General features: G+C 45.9%; 1 protein-coding gene across 4 annotated transcripts in view; it reads left to right on the top strand.

The window, feature by feature from the left end:
• The window catches only part of FLI1 (Fli-1 proto-oncogene, ETS transcription factor), a 121,539-nt gene extending 97,290 nt beyond the window's left edge, over positions 1 to 24,249 (top strand). For 3 of the 4 annotated variants that reach the window (XM_011221669.3, XM_019796910.2, XM_002912694.4), the window contains 4 exons: positions 16,571 to 16,636; positions 18,474 to 18,533; positions 20,386 to 20,433; positions 21,587 to 24,249. In XM_011221669.3, coding sequence (XP_011219971.1) covers positions 16,571 to 16,636; positions 18,474 to 18,533; positions 20,386 to 20,433; positions 21,587 to 22,116 — 704 coding nt within the window. In that variant the 3' untranslated portion in view covers positions 22,117 to 24,249. The remainder of the gene's footprint in view (positions 1 to 16,570; positions 16,637 to 18,473; positions 18,534 to 20,385; positions 20,434 to 21,586) is intronic. The other variant, XM_011221674.3, reaches the window with a different exon arrangement.
• Positions 24,250 to 25,989: the final 1,740 nt, after the last annotated feature.

The following is a 25,989-nucleotide window of genomic DNA, read 5'->3' on the forward strand; positions in this document are numbered from 1 at the left end:
GCAAAATAATTAGAATATTTTTGAGGGTTTACTGTTTGCTAACACTGTGCCAAAGGTGGGGAAGGATACCTTACTATATCATATGGCATGGTAATACCATCGGTGAGACATCCAAGCTGCTTAAAATCTTACTAAGGAGATACACGCGGAACTCATAAGGAATAAAATGAAATTGCATGTAATCAATCAGAAAAAAAAACATGCTACCTCCAAGAAGTTCTCTGAGAGTAATGGAGAGATGAAAAATCATTCAGCGCTAAAATTGTGCATCCTCCCCGCCAAACCTTTCATGTGACAGAAGAGATGTGAGGCCAGAGAAGACTGGGTCCAGCCAAGACCACACAGGGAGTGAGCAACAAGTGGCGGAGTTTGAAGTCACTCAGTACCTTAATCAGGAATGGACCAAAATTCTGTGATTCATGCCCACACCCTATTCAATCACGTCTTCATTTGTTAAGAACCTACCATGTTTGGGACACTAGGCTGAACCCCAGAAACATGGTGTGCAACCAGCAACTACCGTCAAGGGGCTGATAATCAGAGATACTACAGATAAGGCCAGTAGGTTGTTAAATACTGTATATTAGAGTATGGGTGATATATCACCAAATCTTCCCATTCCCCCTGCCATTTACATCCTCTCTGGGGTGTCCTTTATGATAGAATTTTAGAGGTCAGAGTGAAAGATGGGAGGCCTCTGGAGATATGCAACGTGGAGGTCCTGGGAATGGATATGGAGACGAGGGGAAGCTGGTCAACCCAAAGACACCAGTCAGTGTGTCTGGCTCTGTCGCATATGTGTGGGGGCTGTAGTGCTGGGGGGCAGATGTGTTCAGGCTGGGTTTTGGGGGGGCCCAGGTGAGCTCCTCTGGGGGTACAGGAGCATGCCCTGGGAAGCACCAAGGCCTCAGTGTATGACAGGAGCATGGGGACGGGGAAGCCCTGAGTGGCCTCTTGTTGGCTTATGTGAGACTGAAAGACGCAGTCCAGTTGGGTGTCTCCCTATGGGACAGGAAGCTCTGGGAAGGAACCCTGAGCCAGGAATTTGGTTCAAAATAATGGGGGCTGGGGAGGGGGAGTAGGTGGGAGTAGAGCTGAAATGAGATTGGCCATGAGTCCATGCTTGTTAAAGCAGGATAAAGGGCCTTCCAGGGTTCCATAGACTTTTCGCTCTGCTTTTCTATACCTCTGAAATTTTCCATAATGTAAAAGCTGCCTTGAGAAACTTTGTGTCGATGGGGAAAAAGCAGAGATGAGTTCAGAATGTTTACTCCTAAAGACATGCGTGGTGTGTATGGTGTAGTGAACGAGGGTGATGTGCGTTCGAGGTCAGCCTTTGGGGGACGGTGGGCTTTGGGCGGCATCCTGAGTGTGGTGTCTCTGCGGGAGGGGAGGGTGAGCGTGGTGTTTGGTGTGGGCATGCCTGGGATAGGGTAGCACACGGGGGGTGGGTCTGGAACATGTGTACCCGTAGGAAAAGGCCTGTAATACTGTGAGGTAATCTCCTGGTATTTTTAGGGCGTAAATAACATCTCTCATGTAGCAGGTTATACGGTTCCACAGGCTCTGTCTGTGTCAACTAACATACACTTAAAATTTGAGGGTATTGAGGCCTCACAGGAGGGCCTGTTAAGAACTTTGTCATTCTATGTTTTTCCTTTATGATGAAATACCCTTAATCCATTTTTAGCAAAGCAGGGGTGATTGCTGAATGTGCGTGTGTGTGTGTGTGTGAGAGAGAGAGAGAGAGAGAGAGAGTGTGTGCTGTTTCTGTGGTCCCAAGGCAAGATTTATGATTCTAGAATAGACAGTAGCTCGCTCTCTCCATTTTATTTTTTTTAAACTGTTTTTCTTTGAAATTCCAGAGTTAATGTTTTGTCTGCTTTCGATCTGACCCTCTTTGGAGAGCTACATGTTTTTGTGTGTGTATGTATGTGTGTGTTCAGCAGAGGGAGATTGAAAGAGAGAGAGAGAGCGAGAGAGCTGGGAAACAAAGAAGGGTTGTCTCCAAACTGTAGCAGGCAGGAAACCCCAATCCCAAGGGAATTTAGCCAGCCAGCCCTGTCCCGGAGTCAGACTCCAGCTCTCTGAATTCAATTTGACAGCTTGTCTGGGACACTTTCTAAGTAACCATTATCCTTCCTTTCTCTTAAGTAAAAGCAGTGTTATTTTTTTCCGTGGGTGTGCTGCGTGCACTGTTATCACACATGTGTGGGTTACACACAGCAACGAGGACATGCTTTCTCTAAATTATTGGAAACACTTAGCCCGTTTCCTAAGACAAGTGTAAATTTGTTCCAGAATAATGAGGCTAACAACTTTCAGTGTTGTGCCCTTGCCTTGTGGGAGGAAGGTACAGAGGAATTTTGTGGGGACATTTCTTTTTTTCCTTTAGTTGCAGTTAAGGACTGTATTCCCTTATTTGAAGGAGTTTCTCTGTCTCAGGAATAATTCAAATTGTATACATTTTATTCCTTTGAGGATTTTTTTAATGTATTCAAGCAGAGATATCTTCCATGATCTTTGGTGTCTGTGTTTGATTGATATATTGATTATTTTAAAGAAAGAGACCACCATACATCACGCTGCAGGAGAGAATTCAAAGGTGCATGGACGTCAACCATGAGCCCCCCAGGGTCGCACGGGGCAGACATACACAACTAGGGAAACCTTCTAGAGTTCCAAGTGGGCGCTTCTCAGTCTTGTCTTCTCCACTTACTCAGATCAGTTGACTTTGCCACCACAGCATGGTGGGATTGTGAGGCTAAACCCAGCCTTTCTGTGTATGTGTGTGTGTGTGCACGCACGTGCGTGTATTTGAAGGCTGCCCAGGTTCAGCTAGGCAGGATCCACAGACACAAGTTCCAGAACAGTCTAAGTCCCTTCAGAGTGCAGGGATGTGACAGCCTCACACAGTGGCACATACCCTTTCTTGCCTGTCTCACCCGCAGCCCAGTCTATGTCCTAGAAAGCCGGATTCTGAAATTACCCCTGACCCCACACCTTCCAGACTGTATTTGAATATTTAATGGAGAAGAAACATGCCTCACCCCTTGAGGCCCGGGTCAGATGACATCCCCTCAATATGGTTATACATCCATTCCCACAGTACTTTGCTTGGACCCACTGTCTTCGCAAATTAGCTCTCAACAGATTCTATCATTAACAGTCTTTTCTCTTGCAAGACTTGAAGCATCTCGGGGTGGGGGGGGGCTGTGTCTTAGACAAGGCCACTGGCTCAATGGATGAAAATTACAGGCAAAGTGCCTTAAATGATTCTCTAGGAGTTTACTGTGCAACTAACTGTTCGTGGTGTTTCCCCTTATGGGAGCGATATTCTGGCTTCATCCAGTGCCGAGAGGGCGTGGAACTGGCCTTCTCTTTCTCCCTTGCCTCCCATTTCCCCTACGCTTGACCCCAGGACAATTCCTGTGAAGCTGTGGTCAGGCCCAGCCCCAAGGAGAAGAAAGAGCTTGCTGGGCGCAGATTCCCATTAAGAGCTGATAGCTCCCCTTCCCCCTTTTGGACCATTTTGGATCAGCTCAAACTCCCCTTGGGGGCCCCTCAGATCTGGGTCCTCCTGTTACATGTTCCCTTGCAAAGAGAGGCAGAGGAACACCAAGCCAAGGAAAGGTCATACCGCAAGGAAAATGGACCTCCTTCCATTCCTTTCTTAGCACCTTCCCCCCCATGACAAGAACAGCCAGTGCTTACGCACGCCAAGAACTTTCTATTCGCTTCCCATTTACACTTCATAGCAACCCTGTTTAGTTGGCACTATTGTCATTTCTTACTTCACATCTGAGAAAACTGGGGCACAGAGAGGTTAACCCCACATCACAAAGCTGGTAGGAAGCCCAGCAGGTCCCGTGACGGCAGCCTCCTGCCCGCCAGGCGGGGACAAGTCTCCACGGCTGCCTCTTCCTAGCCCACACATCACCCCATGGAAAGGCCCATTGGCTCCAGGCAGCTTGTGTCACTTAGCTGCCGAGAGGATGTGATGAGACTAATCGATTCCGGCTGAGGTCCAAAAAAAATCAGGAACCTGACTCGGGGTACTCAGTGTTGCATTTCCAGAAGCAGGGGCGGGGCTTTCACAGGTGCACTCTTCATTATCATGCTTTATCATTTACGTAACATTGCACAGTCCCTTGTGGTCGATATTACACTTAAAAGAATAAAGAAAAAGAAAGAAGAGATTTAGAAAAGGGAATGATATATTGAGTAACACTCCGTCAATCAGTGAAGATTGCAGCAAACCTAATTTTTTTATGTATTGTTTTACATTTAAATCCAGTTAATTAGCATGTAGTGTATTGTTAGTTTCAGAGGTAGAGGCCGGTGATTCATCAGTCGCATGTCACACCCAGTGCTCATGACATCGCGTGCCCTCGTTCATGCCCGTCACCCAGTTACCCCATCCCTCCACCCACCTCTCTCCAGCAACCCTCAGTGTGTTTCCTATGATTAAGAATCTCTAATGATTTGTCTCCCTCTCTGATTTCATCTTGTTTGATCTTTCCTTCCCTTCCCCTATGCTCCTCTGTTTTGTAGACTTAATTTTTACAATGAGGGTGAATAAACACGAGGCTAGTAAATCTAGTTGTGAAATGTCCCCCACGTTGCAACAGGTAAGCAGCCCCTTGCCTATGTAAGCTTCAGGACCCACGGTGCTCAAGGAGGAGAAAGAAAGACACCAGAATTGCCTAGGAGCATTTTAAAGACACATGCCTGGACGCTCCAGCCACCCCAGCCCACACACCCACCTCGATTCCTGTGTGCCCGTTCTGGGCGAAGGAGCCCGCGAGGAAGTCAGAGCTGAGATTTGCGTTCTTAGAATAAGTGCCTTCCATAGCTTCTGTCCCCTGACACCACCCCCACCATTGAGAGCTGGAGCTTTATTTGCATACTGAAGGGAGAAGGTAATGTGCCTTCCTTGCTTTGTAGGGGAACCCTTTCTGCCACCGCAGTGTTGGCCTTTTTCTGTCCCTGTGCTGGAAGGCATTCAGGCCCCTAGTCCTGTTCCTGGCTGCTTACAAGTTCACACACCTTTGGCCTTCCTGCCTTCCTCCTGCTGTCCTTGGGCATGTCTTCTGTCTTTCTGTCTTTATGTCTATTGAAGCTGCTCTTAGGTGCTCCTGGAGAAATCCAGAACCGAATAGGCACCAGCTTGTCCTACAACAGTAATGATGGCGACAATGAATGGATGAGCCCTGTTGCATTTTAATAGGAGAAAATGGCTTTAAGTAAACCTGGGTGGGGGGAGGGGGACAGAACAAGGCTGTGGGAAAGGTATTTGGAGGACACTTGACCTCAAGAGCACCCTTCCGATTGTTCAGCCAGACATCAACTCCACCCCCATCGCCAGGGAGGGGCCTCCCATGACAGTGCTGGGGCGGGGGGTGCAGCTCCCACCACCGTTAATGCCAGTTTCCCAGTAGCATTTCACACTTACTAAGTGGGCCATTTGAGTTTTGAATTTCCAATTCATCTCCAGACTCTTGAGTATTACTATTTTAGGCCTCTCATCTCTACCAAATTTCACTTTGACTCAGACATTTCATCCCATTCCAGATAACAGAGCTCAGATTCAAAGTGAAATTGGCCTGGGTTGATGTAACTCCATTTCTATTACCATGTGGTCTTGGTTTGTAATAGAAGCTAGAAGTGACGCCTGTTGGCTGTTTTGAGTAGTGAGGTCCCAAAGTACTTGGGAAAGAAAATACTAGGTCCACAGGGGCTCCAGAGCACCTGCTGGTGGGCACCTCAACACACAGTATTTCGAATGCATTTGTTTTGCAAAATATACTGATATAGAAATTATACAGGGAGGTTGTATGGGGGGCAGTAGTTGGAAAGTATTTGAAAGAAGCTTGCTTAATCTCATGCTCATAAACCAAATTCTTTCTTCCTTCCTTCCTTCCTTTCTTTCTTTCTATCTATCTATCTATCTATCTATCTATCTATCTATCTATCTATGTAATCTGTCTATTCCTCTATCTGGAGAAAGAGAGAGAAGCTTCTCTCCTTTCAGATAGAGGTGTAGGGGTTTGGGGCATCTTCTAGTGAAAAGCCAAAGCATTGGTAGTATCATTTGTTATTTTAATATAAAAATGTTTCCCAAGTTCTTTTTATAAATGTTAACAACTTACTCTCTTTAGAGAAGTCCCAATCTAAGAAAATAAAGAACTTATTTTTCATGAATTATCCTTTTGGAGAACATTGAGTCTTTGAAGAAGAAATATTACAGCTAGAAAACACTAACCAGGACTCATGTGGGCTTTTCCTCTCTCATCTCAGGGATCTGGAAGCTCCCACCCGGGAGGATCAAGAAAAAGTTTAAACATGCCTCTTTGATAAAGTTCAATTTCTCGTGTCAGGCATACGCTAAAGAAAAAGTGGTAATTAAGTTGGATTATTACTTTGTCTAACAAAAATCGACATACCTTTCAAAGCCCAATTCAAGTCCCGCCTTCTTTAGGGTATTTCTTTGTTACTCGCAAAGACTACAATCTCTTCTCAAACCCCTACCACGCTCACAAGCTATCTATGAACCTAATTACCTAATTACAAGATTACCTCGTAGTCTTTAATTGTGAGTTTGGTCCTGCATCCTTTTTTTCCAGCCCTATAGATATTCAGTAAATACCATTGACTGTTACTTGATGGATTCACTGGGGAGGAAAAATCTAGTCTTTGGCAGTTTAATTAAATATTTACCCAGTCCTTCTCCTTCACTAAAGAAAGAACCAAAAGAAATTAGCTTTGGTTGACACAAGAAAGATTAACTTCTTATCTCCGATGAATTAAACTCTGGAACAAGATAGCAGCTATAATTCTATGAGACACTTCGGAGTATATAAAGCATTTTCACATACATGATCTCATTTCTCCTCAGTAGAACCCTATGGGGATTAAAGGAGCCATTTGGTTTTCCAAACTCTTAAATTTAGAAGAATCGTTTTTTCCCCCCAAGTACCTACCTCTTACAGATAGGTTAACTGAGATTCAGAGAGATGAAGTCACTTGCCTTAATCCACGCAACTATCCCAGCAGAGATGGGAAGCAGATCAAGGAGTTCTGAACCCCAATCCAGAGTTCTTCCCGTTGCAATAAGCTGTTTCCCTGCTTGGAATAGATTAAAGAAAAATTATGGAATTCCTTCTAATGAAAATCTTTAGGCTCCCTTACGAACACCACAAACAACGTCATGCTTCGTAAGATTTAGGTACCCCTCTTCCAAAGAGATGAAAATCATTCTTGGTATAATTTTGAAAAATCTTTGAGCTTAAGAAGTCTTTGGCCTGCCTGTAAAATAACTATCAGCCCTGCCCAATATTCTAGAGGAGTTTAGAGAATGGCAGTTTTTATGCTATGAGTCATACTTTCAATTTCTATTAAAATTCTTATATGGCCACATATGCTTTCTCTCAGGCTTTGGGCCTCCAGGCCTGTGCTAATTTGCATGTCTGGTTTAGATAATGTCTGAGGTCTCTTCCAGTCTGAAAAGAAGCCTCGGATTCTGTTATATAAGTGAGATCACATTCCACCTACCAAGAATTGGTGGTTCTTTTTCTTTAAAATTACTGTGTTTTTGTTGTGTGGATGCAGGACTCAGGGACGAAAGCATTTCATGCTTACCTACCAGGCTTTGACAAAGATGGAGTATTCCTACACCATGAACTGACCTGTCCACTCCTCCTACACTGACCCTAGAGAATTGCCCTTTCCTGCAAACCATTTCCAAAGCAGCTCAACAGGCAAATCACAGGCAGTGTTGGGATTCTAAGTTTCTTGATCTGATTGGCAATCCTAAGTCAGTGTGAGGGGAAGACCTCAGAGTTGCCAATTAGCCTGATTCCAAATCTGCAGAAACTGGTTTGACTAGACTAGACTAGACTCATCTCACCTCTTACTGTCCTCACCCCAAAATGCCAAAAAGATACTGTCAGGTTTTTTCACTAATTTTGTTGTCTCCCAACATAAAGTAATTCTCACTAAATAAAGAGCTAATAAAAGGGCATCAACTTTCCAGGAGGGCTTTCAGATCAGTGTAGGGTGAGCCGGTCTCTCTTCGTGAGGAAATTATGGCACTAGGGAGAGCTCTGTTCTCACAGCATTAGACAGGTCCAGTCTTTGCTCCAATTATGTATTGTCAGTGAGGCCCTCCCCATCCCACGACTGCCTGCTCTGCTTTCAGTGTCTTCTCTTTTTCCATGGCTCTCACCACCTTCGCATATGCAATGTAGTTTACTGTTTGTTTTGAATGTAAGTCCCACAGAGCAGGGCTGTTTGTCTAGCCATCATTGTGTTCTCAGCATGTAGAGAGGCGTCTGGCACCATAGTAGACATTCAATAAAACGTGGTTGAATGAATGAATGTATAGGAGATATTGATTAAGTCCAATAAGCTAGTATTGGGGAGGGAAAGGATCTCGGGGTGGGTGAGGGAAACAAAGTGATTAAGACACAGTCCCTCTCTTCCAAAAGATCATCACCAACCAAGGGGGGATACGTGCATGAAGAATTACACAAGAAGGCGGAACAGGGTAGGCCCGTAAACATCCGACTATCACCAGGGAGCCTTGACCTGCAGACCTTGAAAAGAAAAGAGTGTGGAAGCTGGTTTGTGGAGCAGACACAGGATTGTATCCCCTATGGCCAGAGCAAGTGAGGACAACCTCACTGTGAAAATGTCAGCGCCGGCCGTTCAGACCAGGGTCCTCAGCAAGGTGGACGGAGTCCAACGCAGACTACCTCTCATTTCTCCTCAAGCGCTGTTACCTGAGTGAACTGTTAGGGCTTCTTTTTCCTATTTGGAATCCTTTTAAACCTGAGGCGGATTTGACCAAAAAGGCCGCACTTTAGTTGTGTCTATATGGCCCAATGTGGAGGGGGAATTTGGGCAAACACCCAATTAATCTAGTCCATACGAATTGCTTTTCCACATAAGGCTGGCCCAAAAATCCCACTTTGAGGCCTTATCAAAATAAATAGGTCATTTAGACTTCTGTGTCGTTCAGACCCAGAGCCCACGGGAGACGCAGTGAAGGAAGGGTCCAGGCTCAGCACGGAGCCTTGGTGACTGTGGCAAGGTCGTGCCTGGCGAATGTGCCCCTCGCCTTTCCAAACTTTTCATATTTAAAAACCATCCATTTTTTTCAAGCACTTTTCTCATATGTCCTTTTCTCCCCCTTCGCACATATAATGTCTTCAACAGTACCTCCATTATACTCTGCGCAGCAGGACCGGTGCTGAGGCTGAGGGGCTGTTTGGATTCCGGGACAAGATCCGTGAGCAAAGGAAATCTGATCCAGGATGTTTTTTTTCCTATGAGTTCCAAGTTTGAGGAAAGCCTTCCCTAGATATTTCCCTCCTCCTGAGGTCTCCATGGAAGCCAAGAGCCTCTGTGGCTCTTTGGAACATAAGACACCACTGAGGTGAAGGCTGGGCTGCCCCCATAGCACGGGTGACATGAGGTGAGGGGACACAGCTCTGAGCGTCGGGCCCGGCTGGGCAGGGACCGGGGGAGCCGGCAGTCAGGTGGATGTTGGACTCTTACTACCCGAGCCTACTCTGCCCGCAGGCGGCCGCGGCCACTGCCCCCACCACCTTCCAGGGCCGCGTCCCTCAAACCGGGGTCCCAGCCAACCCACTTCTTGGGTCGAAAGAGGGCCACACGTGATTCCGATGGGGGATCGCTGACTTCGGAGCACAACAGTGGAACGATTCTTTCCCCTTTATGGCTTCTCTTCCTTTTCAAGGCCTTCCTTGATGAACTTTTTAACCTCGACTCACCAAGAGAAACAGTTTAGAGGTGCAAGGAAGATAGAATAAACGACAGGTCTACAGTGGAGATTTTGAAGTTGCTGCTCACCAAATGTTGATTTAATCCTCAGGGCAGTCCTCTAAACTTTGTCTTCCAGCCCTTTTAGACAAGCAGAACGTGAGATTCACAAAAGCAGGGTAACCGTTTGGCCAAGCTCTCTCAGCAGAGTAGATGACAGAGCTGGGGTCCGAGCCCAGGGCTAGCTGACTCTACACGCCCTGGCGGAACCACTGGAGAAAGCCCAGGGCCTCTCACAGAGAAAGGACACCTCCACAGGGACATCCCAAGCCCTCTAGAAAGTGCCACCACTTGGTGCTAGCTGCCTGTGCAGTGTTTTTGAAGTGGGAGGCCAGGCCGGAAGGTCAGATGTGTGGCACGGTCGCTGGCGGGTGTCGTAGCAGAGACAGAGGCGGACAAGAAGCTGGTCCCGTGTGGGGGCTCGGGAAGGTTCAGGAAGCAGAGCAGACTTTCACAGGTTGGGCACAGCGTCACAGGCAACACAAAGGCGAGGCCAGAGGAAAGCAGTGTGAGTTGGGTTGTTGGCCAGTAGGGCCTGCTCCTCAGAGACCGGGCCTGTCAGAAGCCCAGGGCCTCAGAGGGAGAAGGAGCTCTGGAGGACCATCTGGCCCAAACTTCTACCAACGACAAACACGGTTGCTCCCTTGCGGTTCTTCCCTGTGAGCGTCTAGGGGATGGATCTTCCTCCAAAGGGCTGGGCCTTTTCTTGGGCAGTTCAGGGCTCTGGGTCTCCTCTGGCATTCTCACGCTTTCAAGAAAGGAAGTCTGGATCTGATTGAGAGAAGCCTCTGCTCTGAGCATGAGCGGCCTTGTCCATTCTTTGGCTGAAAGGTCTGCATTCAGAAGCCGGACTTTCCAAGGATAAACAGGGTTCGGTGCTGCCAACTCTTCCAGCAGCAACCAGAAATTTGATGAGAAGGTTCAGGGAAAATTCTTCTTTTTTCCATCAAGTAATGGCGAGCATGGCCTTGTGTCATAAGGGATCAAGAGAGAGGCTCTTGTATGTTCGTGTCCCTGCATCTTCGGCCTCCAGGTGAGGTCATGACAAAGTAGAGAGCTGCGTGTTCCCTGGGTCTGAGGCCTTCAGACCGCCAACCGTGGGCGTCGGAGCAGAAAGAAACTTGCTTTCCTGAGTCAGTTGGCCAGATTTCTGGAGCCCGTTTAAAAGCTTCACACAGAAACTGAGTTAACACTGCGATGTCTATGAGAAGGGCATGTCCAGAAAAAAGCTTTCCCCCCTGCAGCAGGGACTTCTCGGGAGAAAAAAAAAAAATCTCCATGCCCCTATTTCTCTGCTCCAGGAAGCTCTTCTGAGTCTGAGAGGCCATTTCATGTCCAGTTCAGCCACACTGAGTATCACGTCATGGAGATGCTGTTCGGGCCATTATATATGTGGGGCTGAAGTATTCACAACACCCAGCAATGCCCAGATTCTCTAGAACAAGCCTCTGGTCTCTCTTTGCTTTGGCAAAAGTTGATCTCGGGACTGCCTGAAACCACGGACTCCAGCTGGAGCCCTTTGGGTGACTTCTCTGAGAAAGAATCACAATGAGATGTGTCATCTTACTATTCGATAAAGCCAGGGAGTGTCAGCCTTCACCAAAGCGAAAAGACAGTTTGTCAAAGTCGGAGTGATTTTTCTGCTGATAGAGTCATCTGCCCCCACATAAAAGACCCTCAACCAGTCTGCTGGCCCCTGACGGTCACTTTTTTGAAACTTAAGCTTGTCTTTTCAGAAGACAGTTCTCAGAAAGCAGAAGCACGCACCATATTTGGGGGCTGGGGGGTGGGGACGGGCTCAGTGCCCACTCAGGCTGCTGTGTGGACCCGGCATAGGCCACCAGAGAACTCTCCCTGTGCTGACCAGCAGCATTGGTCAAGGGCTCTGACGTCGCCAGGCATCAGGCCCTGGAAAGGCTGGTGTTGGCACAGAAATGTGAGCTGCTTGGTTAACTCCCTGGTCCAGGCTTTTCCATTTGGGTTATAGACATATTTCTGTTTGTGTGTCTGGGACTAGAGCTGCCACACTGCTAAGTTTTCCCTTGCATGACTTTCAGTGGGAAAAAACAAACCCTCATTTCAAAGACATTGTTAAAAAATATATATATATAATAAAATGCAGGCACGTAAATGTGTGGCATCCACTCCTTGATTTCCCTGTGGGGACAAGGTTTTAACCTATGCCTCGTAATGTGTGCACTGTTGTCCATTGTGTCTCGAGGGTACCCAGGGCGAATATGGCCTGTACAACTCATCACCCAGACTTAAATCACCTAAGTGACTTCAGTGGGGAGAAGTCAGGGTAGGGGCCTTGAATTCTCTTCAACTAGTGAAATAATGAACAATAAGAGGAAGTGCATATACTTAGCAAGAACAAAATATTGGCCGGTCTATTCATTCATTCAACAAATAATTATCGCGCACCTGTTCTGTGCGGGACACTGTTCTAGGTGCTTGGTTACATCAGGAACAGAAAAAAGATCACTACCCTTGTGGACCTGGCATTCGGGTAGGAGAGGCAGCCCATAAGCAACAAACATGAGCTAGTGATTAAATTAGGTGATAAGTAGATAAGTAAGTAAAGCAGAGTTAAGGGGGTGGGGGGAGGGGAGGGGAAGTAAACATGTATTTGGTAGGGCTAGCAAACCCATGTTCTCTGGGGCTAATCATTTTTTAGGTGCATAATAATGATGCCAATAATAATATTACTTGCCGACATGGACCGAGGCTGACTCCATGTGCTCCCTGGGCCAGGCCTTTACTTGGCTGTCTCATTTAATCCGCAAGGCTATCCTGGTTCTTCCAGCTCTCTAAGGCCAAGTGCCAGACCTTGGTTCTCGGCCTTGGTCTTCTCCAGCATCATGCTTTGTCTTTGCAATAGGACTTACTCCCAAAACACTGGTATTCATTGGAATGTTACATGTAGCAGATGTCCCCATGAACCCCAGGGCCCACGGAGTGCATTTATTAATCTCCTCAGTACAAGGACTCAGGGTGTCCTTTGTGGACCTAGGTACCAGTGGCGGGGTTTTCCATGTAGGTAGATGGGAATGAAAAAGCAGAAGGAAGGGGCCTTCTGGTCTGTGTTGCTCTGATTTCACACACTGCTCGGGGACCATTGGCTAAAGACACCAGCTTCCGGCATGGCCTTTGCTCTTTATTTCTCTGTCATGTGCACAGTGAGGACATAGTTCAGGCTGATTGCTGGTGGCATCTCTGTTTCTGTCACTTCCTTTTTTACCTACTAGAGGACTTTGGGGTTGGTTAGGACTTTGAAAGTCTTCTCAGCCAGGCTTTCCCTGAGGGAGCCCAGTGGGAGAACTGCATCCCACAGCAGCCCTCCACAGGCTTTGAGGCATGGCAGGAAAGAAGGAGCTACCAAACGCTTCTCTGATAAGGCATCAACTTCAAACCAGGGCGGGGCCCTTGGAGTTGGAGAAGAATCCAGCCTACCCTCTGTTGGTTAGAGAGAACTCATCCATGCATTCTGTAACCTTTATGTGCTTGGTCTGTTCCTGGAGCTGCTGTAAAAAACAGGAGGAAAAGTTGATAAGTCCATGGTAACTCTGGCCATGGCCATAATTTGGTCCTTGGAATGGATAGACCATAGTTTTCAGATAGGATGGAAGCCTTCGGTAGAATAACGATGGACTAAAAAAACACTTTGAGCCAGAGATTTTATCAGTGCAGTAAATCACAAGTCAAGTCAGAACTGCAGATGATACACACCAGTTCCTGGAACAACTGATTTGTTTTTTCCTTTTGGCATGAACTTGTCACTTTCTATCCCACTTTCTGTTCTGTTCCTACAAGAACCGTCTCCTTCCCCAGGAGCTCCGATCCATTCTACACATCCTCACAAGCTCTGTTCCCCACCACACCCTTGTTCATGCTAATGCGGCATCCCCGTGATATCTCTTGGTGTCCACTGCCGGCCCCCAAGGCACTTGCCTAGCTGCCATCACCATGGCCTTGAACATGACCTCGGCCCCTGCTTCCAGCCCTCTCTCCCCTCCCTTCTCTCTACCTCTGTCATGTGCTCATGACACCCATGGCTGTTCCCCAGACCTCACTTTCTCATACCCCAGACACTTCTGCTTTGTGCCTGCCTTCGTTACTCACTCTCTCCTCCCCAAAGGGATCCCACTCAAGGCAGATGGGCCCAGTTACACTCACCTCTCCCTCCGTAACCTCCAGTAGACCTTAGTATCACCACCACTCCTTTGGTACATGGCCCATATTTCCCCCACAATCTTGCTCATCTTCTCATATTTAAATGCAAGAACAGGGAACTTTTTCGTGTTACTTCCCATCCAGTTTATGGCCAAACATGCAACACAATGCAGAAGTCACTCCCAATTACAGTTGACCCTTGAACAACATGGAGGTTAGGGGTGCCAACACTCTGCACTGTTGAATATCAGTGTCTAACTTTTGACTGTTCAGAACTTACCTGCTAATAGTCTACTGTTGACTAGAAGCCTTTACCAATAACATAAACAGTCATCTAACACATATTTTCTATGGTAGATGTATTATCTGCTGTATTCTTACAATAAAGTAAGCTAGAGAAAAGAAAATGTTATTAAGGAAGTCATAAGAAGGAGAAAAGACACTTATTGTATTGTACCACACGGTAGAAGCGGACCCAAGCAGTCAGACAGTGTTGTTGTTCAAGAGCCAACTCTAAATTACTGGAGGTCGAACCAGCATTTGCCCCCCCACTGACCCCTGCCCCAAAGAGAGATCTTGAGGAATCTCGCCTTTCGTTTTGCTTATACCAGCATTGCATACAACATTGCAGACCCCTGCAAGACATCCCAGAAAATGCTCCTGAGAGCCCTCACCTCATTCCAGGCCCATAAACAAGTTGGGATTTTTGTTTGTGTTTGTTTTGTTTTATTTTTAAGCAAAAGGAAGAATCTATTTGCAGGAGAATTGTGGGGGGAAAAAAAGCCAAATAAAAATAAAAACAGACAACTTAAATGCGTGGAGCTTTGTCTCTCTTTCATCCCCTTCTCTGCCCTTCCTCCTCGTTCGTCCCCATTCCCCTCACTTTCTGTTTTGCTTTTCATGCCAGTTGCTACAGACGGTAATTTAAAAACTGCCCTGGCTTTTCCAGAGCCGGGAGGAATGTGCATCCGCACATGGATTTTTCCACAAGAAATCTGTCCCTGTCTTTTGGTTCTTCTTAGCCAGAACCAATGAGAACAAGCAATGGGATGAGCCATCCAACTCCCCAGTCCTTATTCTAATTTGCTGGAGAGGCTCAGCAGGGGTGAGGGGGGACGGGCTGCCTTCCACCCCATCAGGCTGTTTGATGAAGGTTGTGCTCCATTTGTTCGGCTGGTTTTTATGGTCTCTTTGTAGTTCGTGAAAAGGCTTTGAAAGTCATCGTTCTGAATCCTTCAACTCTTCTGCTATTCCTGCTCAGGGCTCAACAGAACCCACACCATGAGAAAGGGAAAGAGGAAGTTTCCAGCCAGTTAGTTGTGCAATTTCTGAACACGGTGGTGGAGGCACGTGGACTCTTTCAGGAAAGAGGTTGGGATGGCAAAGGGGCAGGTTCAGTGGAGGGTTCTCCAGAGCAACCCGAGAGCAAGCCTGTAAGCATTTCCAGCCGGGAAGCCTCTCTCCGTGCCCTTGCTTCTTGTTCCTGCCCCTTTCCAGCCTCACCTCTGGCCCTCTCTCTTTCCCTGTGGTGGTCAGGCCCAGCCCTTCCACTCTCACTGGAAGAGCATGGAGAGCCTGGAATGTGCTTGTGCGTCTGAGATATCAGGATGCTGAAGCATGGGGCCAGAGTCGGCTGCCGGGGACCACCAAGCCTGGTCTTTGAGACCTTCTTCCCATGGCGTCTTTAATCTGGACCTTGCCCATCTCTTCAGAGCTGCTCGAAGGACTTTGCTACACAGCTACAGACTTTTTTTTTTTTCTTTCTAAACTCGTATTCGTTTCTAATTGTAGGAAACCTTATAAAAGTTGCCTCACCGTATATTATCTCGTTTGATAGTCAGGCCACTAGTACCATAGACTGAGTGGCTTAGAAACAAGAGCTATTTACCACATTGTCTCCAGGCCGGAAGTCCGAGATCTGGGTGCCAGCGTGGTGGGGCTCCGGGGGGAGCTCTCTTCTGGATCAGAGACTGCTGACTTCTCACTGTACCCTCACATGGCAGGAAGAGGGCAAGCTAGCTCTGTGGCCTCTTCTGATAAGGGCACTGATCCCCTTCCTCATAAGCTAATTCCCTCCCAAAGCCTGCACCTCCTACCACCATCCCATCACATCCGGGATGAGATATCGACATGTAAATTTAGGGGCTGGAGGGGGGAGGACACACAAACACTCAGTTCACAACATTACTACAACCCCATAAGGTAGATAAATGGTGTAAATGTTCATGTCCAGAGTCAAGAATATTGACATTGGGGGAAGTCTTACAGAGTCATCCAAGGTCCCACAATAAATAGTGGCAAGGGACAGAACTTGAACCAATCCTCTGACTTCAAATTCAGGATTCCTGCCATTCACTCCAGCTTCCAATGAGTGTTGATGTTCCTTCCCACCCATACCCCAGGAGGCGAGTACACTTCTAGCCCTCAGTCATGCTTAAGACGTCATGGCGGATTAAATCGAATTTCTCCTGATCACTAAAAGAGAATCCTCATGGCACCTTTCTGAAAAACTGGAGATGCTGATGTACCTCTACTTGTTGTTTTTCATTAGACCCTTCTTATGACTCAGTCAGGAGAGGAGGATGGGGCAGTAACATGAATTCTGGCCTCAACAAAAGTAAGTAAATGTCACACTCTTATTTGGAGGAAAACACTGTTTTCTACAAACACAGGTGGAGAGTAGGGTCATGAGCTAGAACAGGGCAGGAGTGAGCATTTCTCGGCTTGCCTGGGGGGAGGACATCAAAATTAACTGCCAGGGTGAGATCCTATCACTGACACCTGCTCCTTGAAAGATAGTGTGGGATTTTCATTCAGACCTTTCGGTTTGGTTGTGTCGCATTTGGTTTTTGCAGTTTTGAAGTTAGAAGGCTTCTCAGGACTGGGTTTTCTGTATGAATGGAAGGTCGCTGGATTTGGATCCAGCCATTTCTGTCATGAGAATGATCCTTCATGACTTTCCTCCTCTGAGTGTTGAAGCTTAATCACGCCAACATCCCTGTCCTGGTTTCAAGAAGGGCTGGGATGGAGGATAGTCGTAGGAGGCGATAGTAGGGCCCTGACACATCAATTTGTGTTCGAATCCAGCCCAAAATCTCCCATTCGGGGGTAGGGAAAGAGAATGACTACACTCCTAACCAGAATGCGTGGAGCTTGCTATCTGTAGGAAGCCCATGGGTGGTGAAGGGCCTTCTTTCAAGAAGGTTGGGATTACAAATCGATGTCCAAGCAATAACTAGGATCTCTTTCAGTACTATGTATTCATTATTTGTTTACCCTATGCCCAGGATCTGGCGCTCTCGGGTTCATAAAGAGGAATCAGACACAGGCCAGTCTGTCAAGCTGGGGAGAGGGGTTACACACACAGCTCTTTTCATCTGGGTGGTATCAAGGAAGGCCTGTGGACCTGGCACCGTTTGACTTGGCTCCCGAAGGAGAAGCAGGATTTGGCCCTGCAGAGATGGGAAGACAGAGCCTCCTGGGACTGGTGGGGGGCCAGGGAAAGATGTCAGTGTTGACACTGCTAGGGAAGGCTCTAGGTTCTTGGAGTTTAGGGTGCACAGAGAGAAAGTAGTCTGGAAAGGCAAGGAAGGGGCATGAAGGATGCTGTGAAGGTAGCCCTTCATTCTTTAGTCAGTGAGGACTTAAAAAGGTGTTTGGATGGTGGAGTGGAATGGTAGAGGGAAATGAAACTGGCTCAATGTCACATGATGGACCAGTGGGAAGAGAGGGGAGTGGTGAGGATACAGTCAGACAAAGTCACAGACCGTGCGAGAAGCCGAGTAGGTCTGTGATGGAGAGCGGAAAGGCTGTAGGTGAGAGGTTCCCTGAGCGAAACTCATAAAACATGGAAACACGACAAGCAGGTGACGTTTGCTCATATGTCACCATCCCATTAAGAACCTCGAAATTTCCTGCTTAAAAATGCAGTTCACAGCAGCAATACCATTAGGCGTGCTGTGCGGTATGTTTGTTGTGGCTTCTCATTGTCTCCCCGTGGAAATGTAAGTTCTACCGGACCTGCTGGTTCATTGCTAAATCTCTAGTCCCAAGAATACTACCAGCACTAGTAAACTCTAGACAAATATTTCTAAGATTTATTTATTTATTTGAGAGAGAGAAAGAAAGAGTGCAAGCAAATGGGGGGAGGGGCAGAGGGAGAGAGAGAATCTTTCAAGCAGACTCCCCACAGAGCGTGGAGCCTGACCTGGGGCTCGACCTCAGGACCCTGATATCATGACCTGAGCTGAAACCCAGAGTCGGATGATCAACTGACTGAGCCACCCAGGTGCCCCTCTAGATAAATATTTATAAAATAAAATAATAAGTGATGGAGTAGAGAGTGAATGAATGAGTGAATGAATGAGGAAGCACCTTGTGGAGGGCTTTTAATGAGACATTTCTCTTCCCACATGGACGGTGGCCCCACTCACGTTCTCTCTTTCCCCACACAGGTCCCCCCCTTGCAGGAGCACAAGCAATGAGTAAGAATACTGAACAAAGGCCCCAACCAGGTACCTGTCTGGGATGGGTAATCTCTCCTTTACTCTTTATGCAGCCGTCAATTCCATGTGGTCACCTGAGGAGGACTGAATGAATACACAGTATTTGTCCTCATTTTTCTCTTTCACAGAGGGTACCTATTTGACTCCCTGTAAGAGCTCTGTGAATTAAAAGTAGCAGGCATTAGAACCAGGTAAAGATTTGTTAAATATCGGAGGTAAAATGAATGTAAAGATTTAATGTTCCAGTGCCTCATTTTGTAAAATAAAGAAACTGACGCCCGGAGAGGGAAAGCCATTTGCCAAAAGCCACACAGCTGGTTTATGAGAGAACTAGAGCTCTAGCCCACAGATTCCAGAGCTGTTGTCCAAACCTTTTAGGCTTCACAAAACCTTTCTTCTAAAACTACCCCCATCCCCGGATGGGTCTGCTTAACAAATCAGGCAGGGGAGCTTCTCACACTGTGGAATTGGAGATTCTTGGTATTGGAGAGAAACTAGGTCTACAGTACCTTTCTATGACATCTGTCTTATGATAAGCTCACCTCTACTTGAATATTTATAGCAAAGAGGAGCTTACTACCTCGCCAGGCTCATTTCCGCTCTTGGAGCCAAAGTCCCCCTCCTTGGAACTGCCACCGAGCGTTCTGATTTGCCCTCTGGAAAGCTTTCCTCCCCTTTTGTAGGAAGGTCCTTCCTGTATCTGAAGACCGCTGTCGTGTCCACTCCCAAGCCCAGCTCTGTCGTCTCTGTGTGACACAGCTGAGATTAAGTTCTAGGCAAGCCACTTGCTTTAAGACAGATAAACCTTGTGTTCCGTCTCTATTGAAGGCAGAGCAATAGAGAATTGGGAAGGTTAAGAAAGAATGTGCTGAGTGAAACACACAAGCCAAACAGGATTTGACAGAGCGGATTTAAAATATTCCCAGCGACAACAAAATTAGACATTACCTGCCAGAAACGTTTCAGTTGTCGTACTGTGTGTGTATGTGGATGCAAAAGGGTAAACTAAGCAGCCTTGAGGACTTTTCAAGTTAATTCATGGTTGTAAGCAGAAACCCCCAAATCATGCTGATTTTTAAAAAATTGCAACAAGTGCAAAAATAGTAAATTGTAACAAATTTATTTGACAACCTGGCCGAGTTATGATCCAGCTGTGTACCATGATGTCCCGACCTGACAAAAAGACCAACCTCATGCAACCAATATTGCATAGATTCTTTTTATAATTAAATAATCAGGTAAGTTTTGTGGAGACTGGGATATAAGGAATAGTCATTTTATAGCTAAAATACAAATTCTGGCCCTCATGTCGAAGCTGAAGGTGCCAGAATTTGGTACTAGAAGGGAACAGAGATTGTCCAGTGAATTATTTAGTTTGTAACATAACAGGGACTACAACCCAGGCTGCCTGATTTCCAGGCACATGTTTTTTACGCTACATCAGAAAACCAGAGATGTATACAGAGCTGTAAAGACCAGCAATCATTAGACCTTTCTTTAAACCCATTTTAATAAGGCATCCTTCACTTTAGTCATCATGATTGAATATTTGCCAGCTTCTTTCCAAATGGTTTCATGATTCTGTTTTAGGCAATGACAGCATTATCTACAAATTTTAGACAGTGAATATGAAAAAAAAGTGATGCTGCTTGTATTTTCTGTTTCTGTAATTATAGGGATGAAAACCATAACTGCTCCAGATCTTTGAGGTCTGCACATAAAAGCAGTAAAGTTTTCTGAAATGAGTTTTTTCTATGATTTTGAAATAAAAGTATAAACCTCGAGGGTATTCTTATTATTAATGCTATTGTTTTTATATTTTTAATAACACCGAAGCTCATTTTCCTTTTTGCTTCCTTAGATCCGTATCAGATCCTGGGCCCGACCAGCAGTCGCCTCGCCAACCCCGGTGAGTTTACTTTGGCCTGCAAGGTTTTTCTTTCCAGAATTTTCTGTAGCTTTCTGAGGTCACAGAGACCTCTGTCCTAAGTTCAGACACCTGACTGGGAAGTAACATGTACTCCTTCCCTCGAAACGGTCAACGTCTGCTTCTCTAGTGTACGAGTGCGAGGTTGGAGCTTGTTATTAGGTGCTAGGTATGTCCATTAGCTGAGGCTGCTTCTGGAAAACAAACATATTAGCACTGCAGATCTGCATGGAAGCTTCGATCAGTAATAAATGGTACAGGTAATGTTTGTAGGGCCAGATGGGGGCGGGGCAAGGGGAGCAATGCCAGTGAGTTCTCAGTTATGGTCCTCGTGGAAGTCACAAGTTAATAGATGTTCCACAGGCGTTTTATTCTTGACTTTAGAAAGTGTTGCAGTTATCTGGCCTTACGAAAGAGGCATGTCCCTGAAAAGTTGCAGATAAAATAAATTTGATAATATCATTTAAGGGTTCATTATTAAAAATAGCTCTCAGGTGCGTTCTAGACCAAGACCTCCAAGCATGTGAGCTCACAGGCCCTTTGTGGTAGTAAAGCCCACACCTTTGTATCCCAGGGAACCACTCTTGCCAGTGTGTGCAGGCCCAGTCTTTAGTTACTGGGCATTACTGTGTTGGGGTCTTGGGGTCAGGCGAAGGGGGCGGGGAGGAGGTACGCAGCTCCCTCTCCTCTTAATTTTCTCTCTGCCCAAGTTCTTCTGTGTCAGACGTAGAGCCGAGAGCCAAGCACTAGAGCTCTGCTAAGGAACATTCCAAGTCCCTTCAGCCTGACGCCTGGGCCACGCTTCTCCCTTTGACCCTGGCTCTGGTCTCCTGGCCCCGACTTCCTTTTACACTGACAGGGAATATTTTTGGGGGACTTCACCAGAAGGTAGAGACTAGACAGCGATTCAGGTGTTTCTAGAAGAAGAGATTCAAAAACCTTGCCCACATGGGTGGCAAGCGGCTTGCCCCAAATCACACAGCTAAGGGGGCTGCCAGAAGCAGTAGATTCAGCATGTGAAAGGAAACAAGGGATTTCTTAGAAAGGGCAGAGGATCCTGGTGTTTTAGGGGCTGGGATGCTGACTTTGCCAGGCTGAGCTCTCTGTTTTCTCCCATTTGCCTCCTGACCTGCAGGCAGTGGGCAGATCCAATTGTGGCAGTTCCTCCTCGAGCTTCTCTCCGACAGCGCGAATGCCAGCTGTATCACCTGGGAGGGGACCAACGGGGAGTTCAAAATGACGGACCCCGATGAGGTGGCCCGGCGCTGGGGGGAGCGGAAAAGCAAGCCCAACATGAATTACGACAAGCTGAGCCGGGCCCTCAGATACTACTATGATAAAAACATTATGACCAAAGTGCATGGCAAGAGGTATGCCTACAAATTTGACTTCCACGGCATCGCTCAGGCCCTGCAGCCACATCCCACTGAGTCGTCCATGTACAAGTACCCTTCTGACATCTCCTACATGCCCTCCTACCACGCCCATCAACAGAAGGTGAACTTTGTCCCTCCCCACCCGACCTCCATGCCCGTCACCTCCTCTAGCTTCTTTGGAGCAGCGTCGCAATACTGGACCTCGCCCACGGGTGGGATTTACCCCAACCCCAATGTCCCCCGCCATCCCAACACCCACGTGCCCTCCCACTTAGGCAGCTACTACTAGAAGCTTCATCATCAGTGGCCTTCTACCTGAGGCCCCCATTCCTCACACTTCCTGGGATACTTTGGACTCCAAAGGACATACACGGCCTTGAAGAGAAAACAAAACTGGATGTTCTTTCTTGTGGGATAGAGATAAAGGACTTTGTTCTTTAAAAACAATCCTTTTTTTTTTTTTTTTATGTTGGTAACTTCTGCTTTCTCTACCTTGAACAAAGAAATGGAATGATTTTCTGGGCCAGTACACCAGTTCGGATTCTCAATCTGCTATCATCTTCGGAGTTGACTATGTAGATTACTGGAATGGTTATATCATGGTTCTAGGAAAGAAACTGTACATTTTCTTTATATTTTTATGACCAAAACAGTTTCTTAGCAACACACGGGTCTCATCATGGACCTCGCTGGGTTCAGTGTATAAAGAATCATGGACTTAACCAGTTAAGGCTCTGGTTTGAGACTGAGTGAAGATAGAGGCAGGAAGCTTATAACCTTATTTTAGGAGGACCTAATTCAGTGGATGGCAACTGGAACATTGGTTGTAAGGCCAGTGAAGTTTTCACCCAACTGGAATTTTAAAAGAAAGAGCATGTATGTGTATTTAAGAAGCTGTGGGCATTGCCAAATCCCTCCCAGTGGGCAGTGTGCACTAGGCTGACCATCCTCTCTAGAAATAGTCAAGATATGAACTAAGAAATGTTCATGCAAATGCAGACATTACTGAAAGATGGAGAATTAAATAATTTTTGTTTTTTAAAGTGATGACAGTGGGTCCCAGAACTTTGAAAAGTCTTAGGGATTTCTGAACACAAACAGATTCGCAAACGCTGTGCGTTTGTCAGACTACCAGTCCGGGGTCAACCAATCAGAAGGCAACTTACTGTATAAATTATGCAGAGTTATTTTCCTATATCTCACAGTATTAAAAATAGATAATTAAAAAAAAGTAAAAAGAATAAATAAACGAGTTGACCTCGGTCACAAAGACAATTTTACTATCAAATCAGTCGTTATTTTTTTAAATGTAATTTGTACATCTTTTGTCAATCTGTACATTTGGGCTGTTTGTACGTTTTTATAGCTGGTTTTTAAAAAGCATAATGTGACTATTGCTAAAAAGAAAACAGGACGTTGGAGTCACTGACTTTACTAGAAAGAGAAGCACCGTGCGGTATTTAACGGGCATGCACGAGCAGGTAAAGGCAATCCATTCAAATCTTTAATGCTTTGGAAATGTTTGTAAATAACCATAATGCAATAATCACAACTTTGAAAGGAACAAGCAAACTTTCCCTTGTGGATACAAGGGAGTTTCCTGCCCTATGTATGCAATATATTTTTTAGATATTAAAATATATATAATTTTGCAGGTAATCATTGACTTTTTTAAAACTATATTAAGTGTTAAGCTGACAACTGTCAATGAAGACTATGTTGTAAAATAATTTGACTAAATAAATTGTGCCTTCTTCTCTCAGAACTGAGGACATCGTCTTCTTATTTACTTAGGTCAAAGGGTTTTCCCAGGGGAAGTTCCCGATTGAAACTCTTGCACCGTAAAGACTTTTTCACATGTGCATGCTGCTGGAGAGTAGAGAGCACAAAATTGGTGTGGTTTTTATTGTTGTTTGTATTAGTCAGTGTTCTCCGAAGAAACAAAACCGATAAGATGTGCAGTATTGATGGAGATTTACTATGAGGACCTGGCTCACAAAATCGCAGAGGCCAAGAATTCCCACCATCCGCTGTCTGCAGGCTGGAGACGCAGGAAAGCCAGTGACACGTTCTAGTGCAAGCCCGAAGGCCTAAGAACCAGGGAAGCCAATGGTATAAATCCTAGTCTGAGGGGAGAAAAAATGTCCCACCTCAAGCAGGCAGGCAGGAAGCAAAGAAGTGAATTCCTTTCTCCTGTTCCTTTTGTTCTGTTCAGACCCTCCACGGATTGGATGATGTCCTTGGGCTGTGGGGAAGGCAATTTACTTCCCGAGTCCCCAGATTCAAATGCTAATCTCATCTGGAAGCACTTGCACATACAAACTCAGAAATACTGTTTAACCTGGGCACCCAGTGGCCCAGGCAAGTTGATACTCAAATTAACCTTCATGTTATTGATGACATTTGCAGATTTTTTACATGTTACTTAAATCTTCCTCCAGCCTGTAAGGGTTTAATGGGATGACTGCCGGGGCCATGGATGATCTGTGTCTGAGAACCAGAACAAAGCAAAACAGTTCCATCCAGGATGGACCCCTTGTCCGTTAGACTTCACTCTGTTGTATCCACTGCGCACTTCAAACCCAAGAGATAAGATGGCCCGGCTTCCTCTGGTCCCGTATCAGGATCTTACGGCCCATGGAGATTGTTACATTCTTTTTTATTTCCAAGGAAGAAACTTGCTTCAAATTGCTTCACTGCTAGGTAGCTAGTTTTCATTTCCTCTATTTTAAAATGAAAACAAGTGAGGCCTGGAAAGTCCTTGATGGTATGAGAAATGAGACTCGACATCGTCCCTGAGTAGCACTGAGTACGTTCTAGACAACATGTCTACCTAAATGAAATGAAGTGTGTCCCGGAACGTTGGTCTCCATTTTTTTTCATTGCACCCTATCATTTAAAAAGATGTGTTAAGCAAATATTCTCAATATATGAACATTGATTTATGAATCATATACACCAACTGTTATTACTATTTATATTATGAAACAAACACAAAACAAAATTTTTAAGAGCAATATAAAAATAAATTGAAACTGAAATTCTAATGTTTCCCTCCTATGTTCTTTGTATTCCATATCTCTCGCTGTCCACACTCAACAAGAAAGATAGTGTTTAGAGAAATGAGTTTGTATATATACATCTGTATGGGTTTTCTAGTGACTTCTAAGAAAGGAGAAAATAAAAACTTGGTGTTACTGGTCCAAGCATAGAAAGAGAAACTATAAAGGCCAGATATGTTCAAGAATAGTCTAGCTGGATTCTTCTGCAAATCTCCACGCCAGCCAAGCAATTTTCCATCAGTTTAGCAAAGTATGGGGCGCCTGGGTGGTGCAGTCATTAAGCGTCTGCCTTCGGCTCAGGGCGTGATCCTGGCGTTATGGGATCGAGCCCCACATCAGGCTCCTCTGCTATGAGCCTGCTTCTTCCTCTCCCACTCCCCCTGCTTGTGTTCCCTCTCTCGCTGGCTGTCTCTGTCAAATAAATAAATAAATCTTTTTTTAAAGAAAAAAGAATTTTGCAAAGTAATCATTAAGGAAGATAGAGGCGCATATTTCTTGCTGCTCTGGGAAGAATGGGAATTCATCTTTTTAAGAGGTTTTCTTTATATGTCCTAGTCAAACACTGGCCTGGGTCCATCACCTCTACCAAATTCTTAGAACTCTGGCCAAACCTTGCCCCTTGAATTTGCTCCCCACAACGCTTCCACATTTGGGAAGTCAGTGCCTCACTGACAGGACCAGGACAGCGTTTCCTCCTAACCGTCTGTGAGGAATGAAGGCTGGCACTCAAGTCCCCTGTAATGCCCAGATTTAGGGTTTACTAGCTTACTCAAGGGCATCCAGCTGACTAGTGGAGAGGACAAACAGGCTCTTCGCCATTTTTGCTGCTCATTCAGGATTTTCCCGGCTTAACCATCTGTGCCTGTGCCATGAAGTTCATTCCGTCTAACGCACAGGGCAAGCCAAGCAGAGAGGAGCATGGTAAACCCGGGAGCGGTTCTCATGGAAGTTATTCTTTCCCAAGCTTTAGCATGCTAGTCAACAGCTCTTTCAATCAGAAGGTCATTCTTTTTGTTGTTTTTGTTTTGTTTTGCTTCGTTTTATTCTAGCATCAAAAAGTATTGTTGCTTCCCACACAAAGGAAACTGTATATTCAATAT

This window comes from Ailuropoda melanoleuca, chromosome 8 (assembly GCF_002007445.2).
Source record: "Ailuropoda melanoleuca isolate Jingjing chromosome 8, ASM200744v2, whole genome shotgun sequence".
In the NCBI taxonomy this organism is placed as follows: domain Eukaryota; kingdom Metazoa; phylum Chordata; class Mammalia; order Carnivora; family Ursidae; genus Ailuropoda; species Ailuropoda melanoleuca.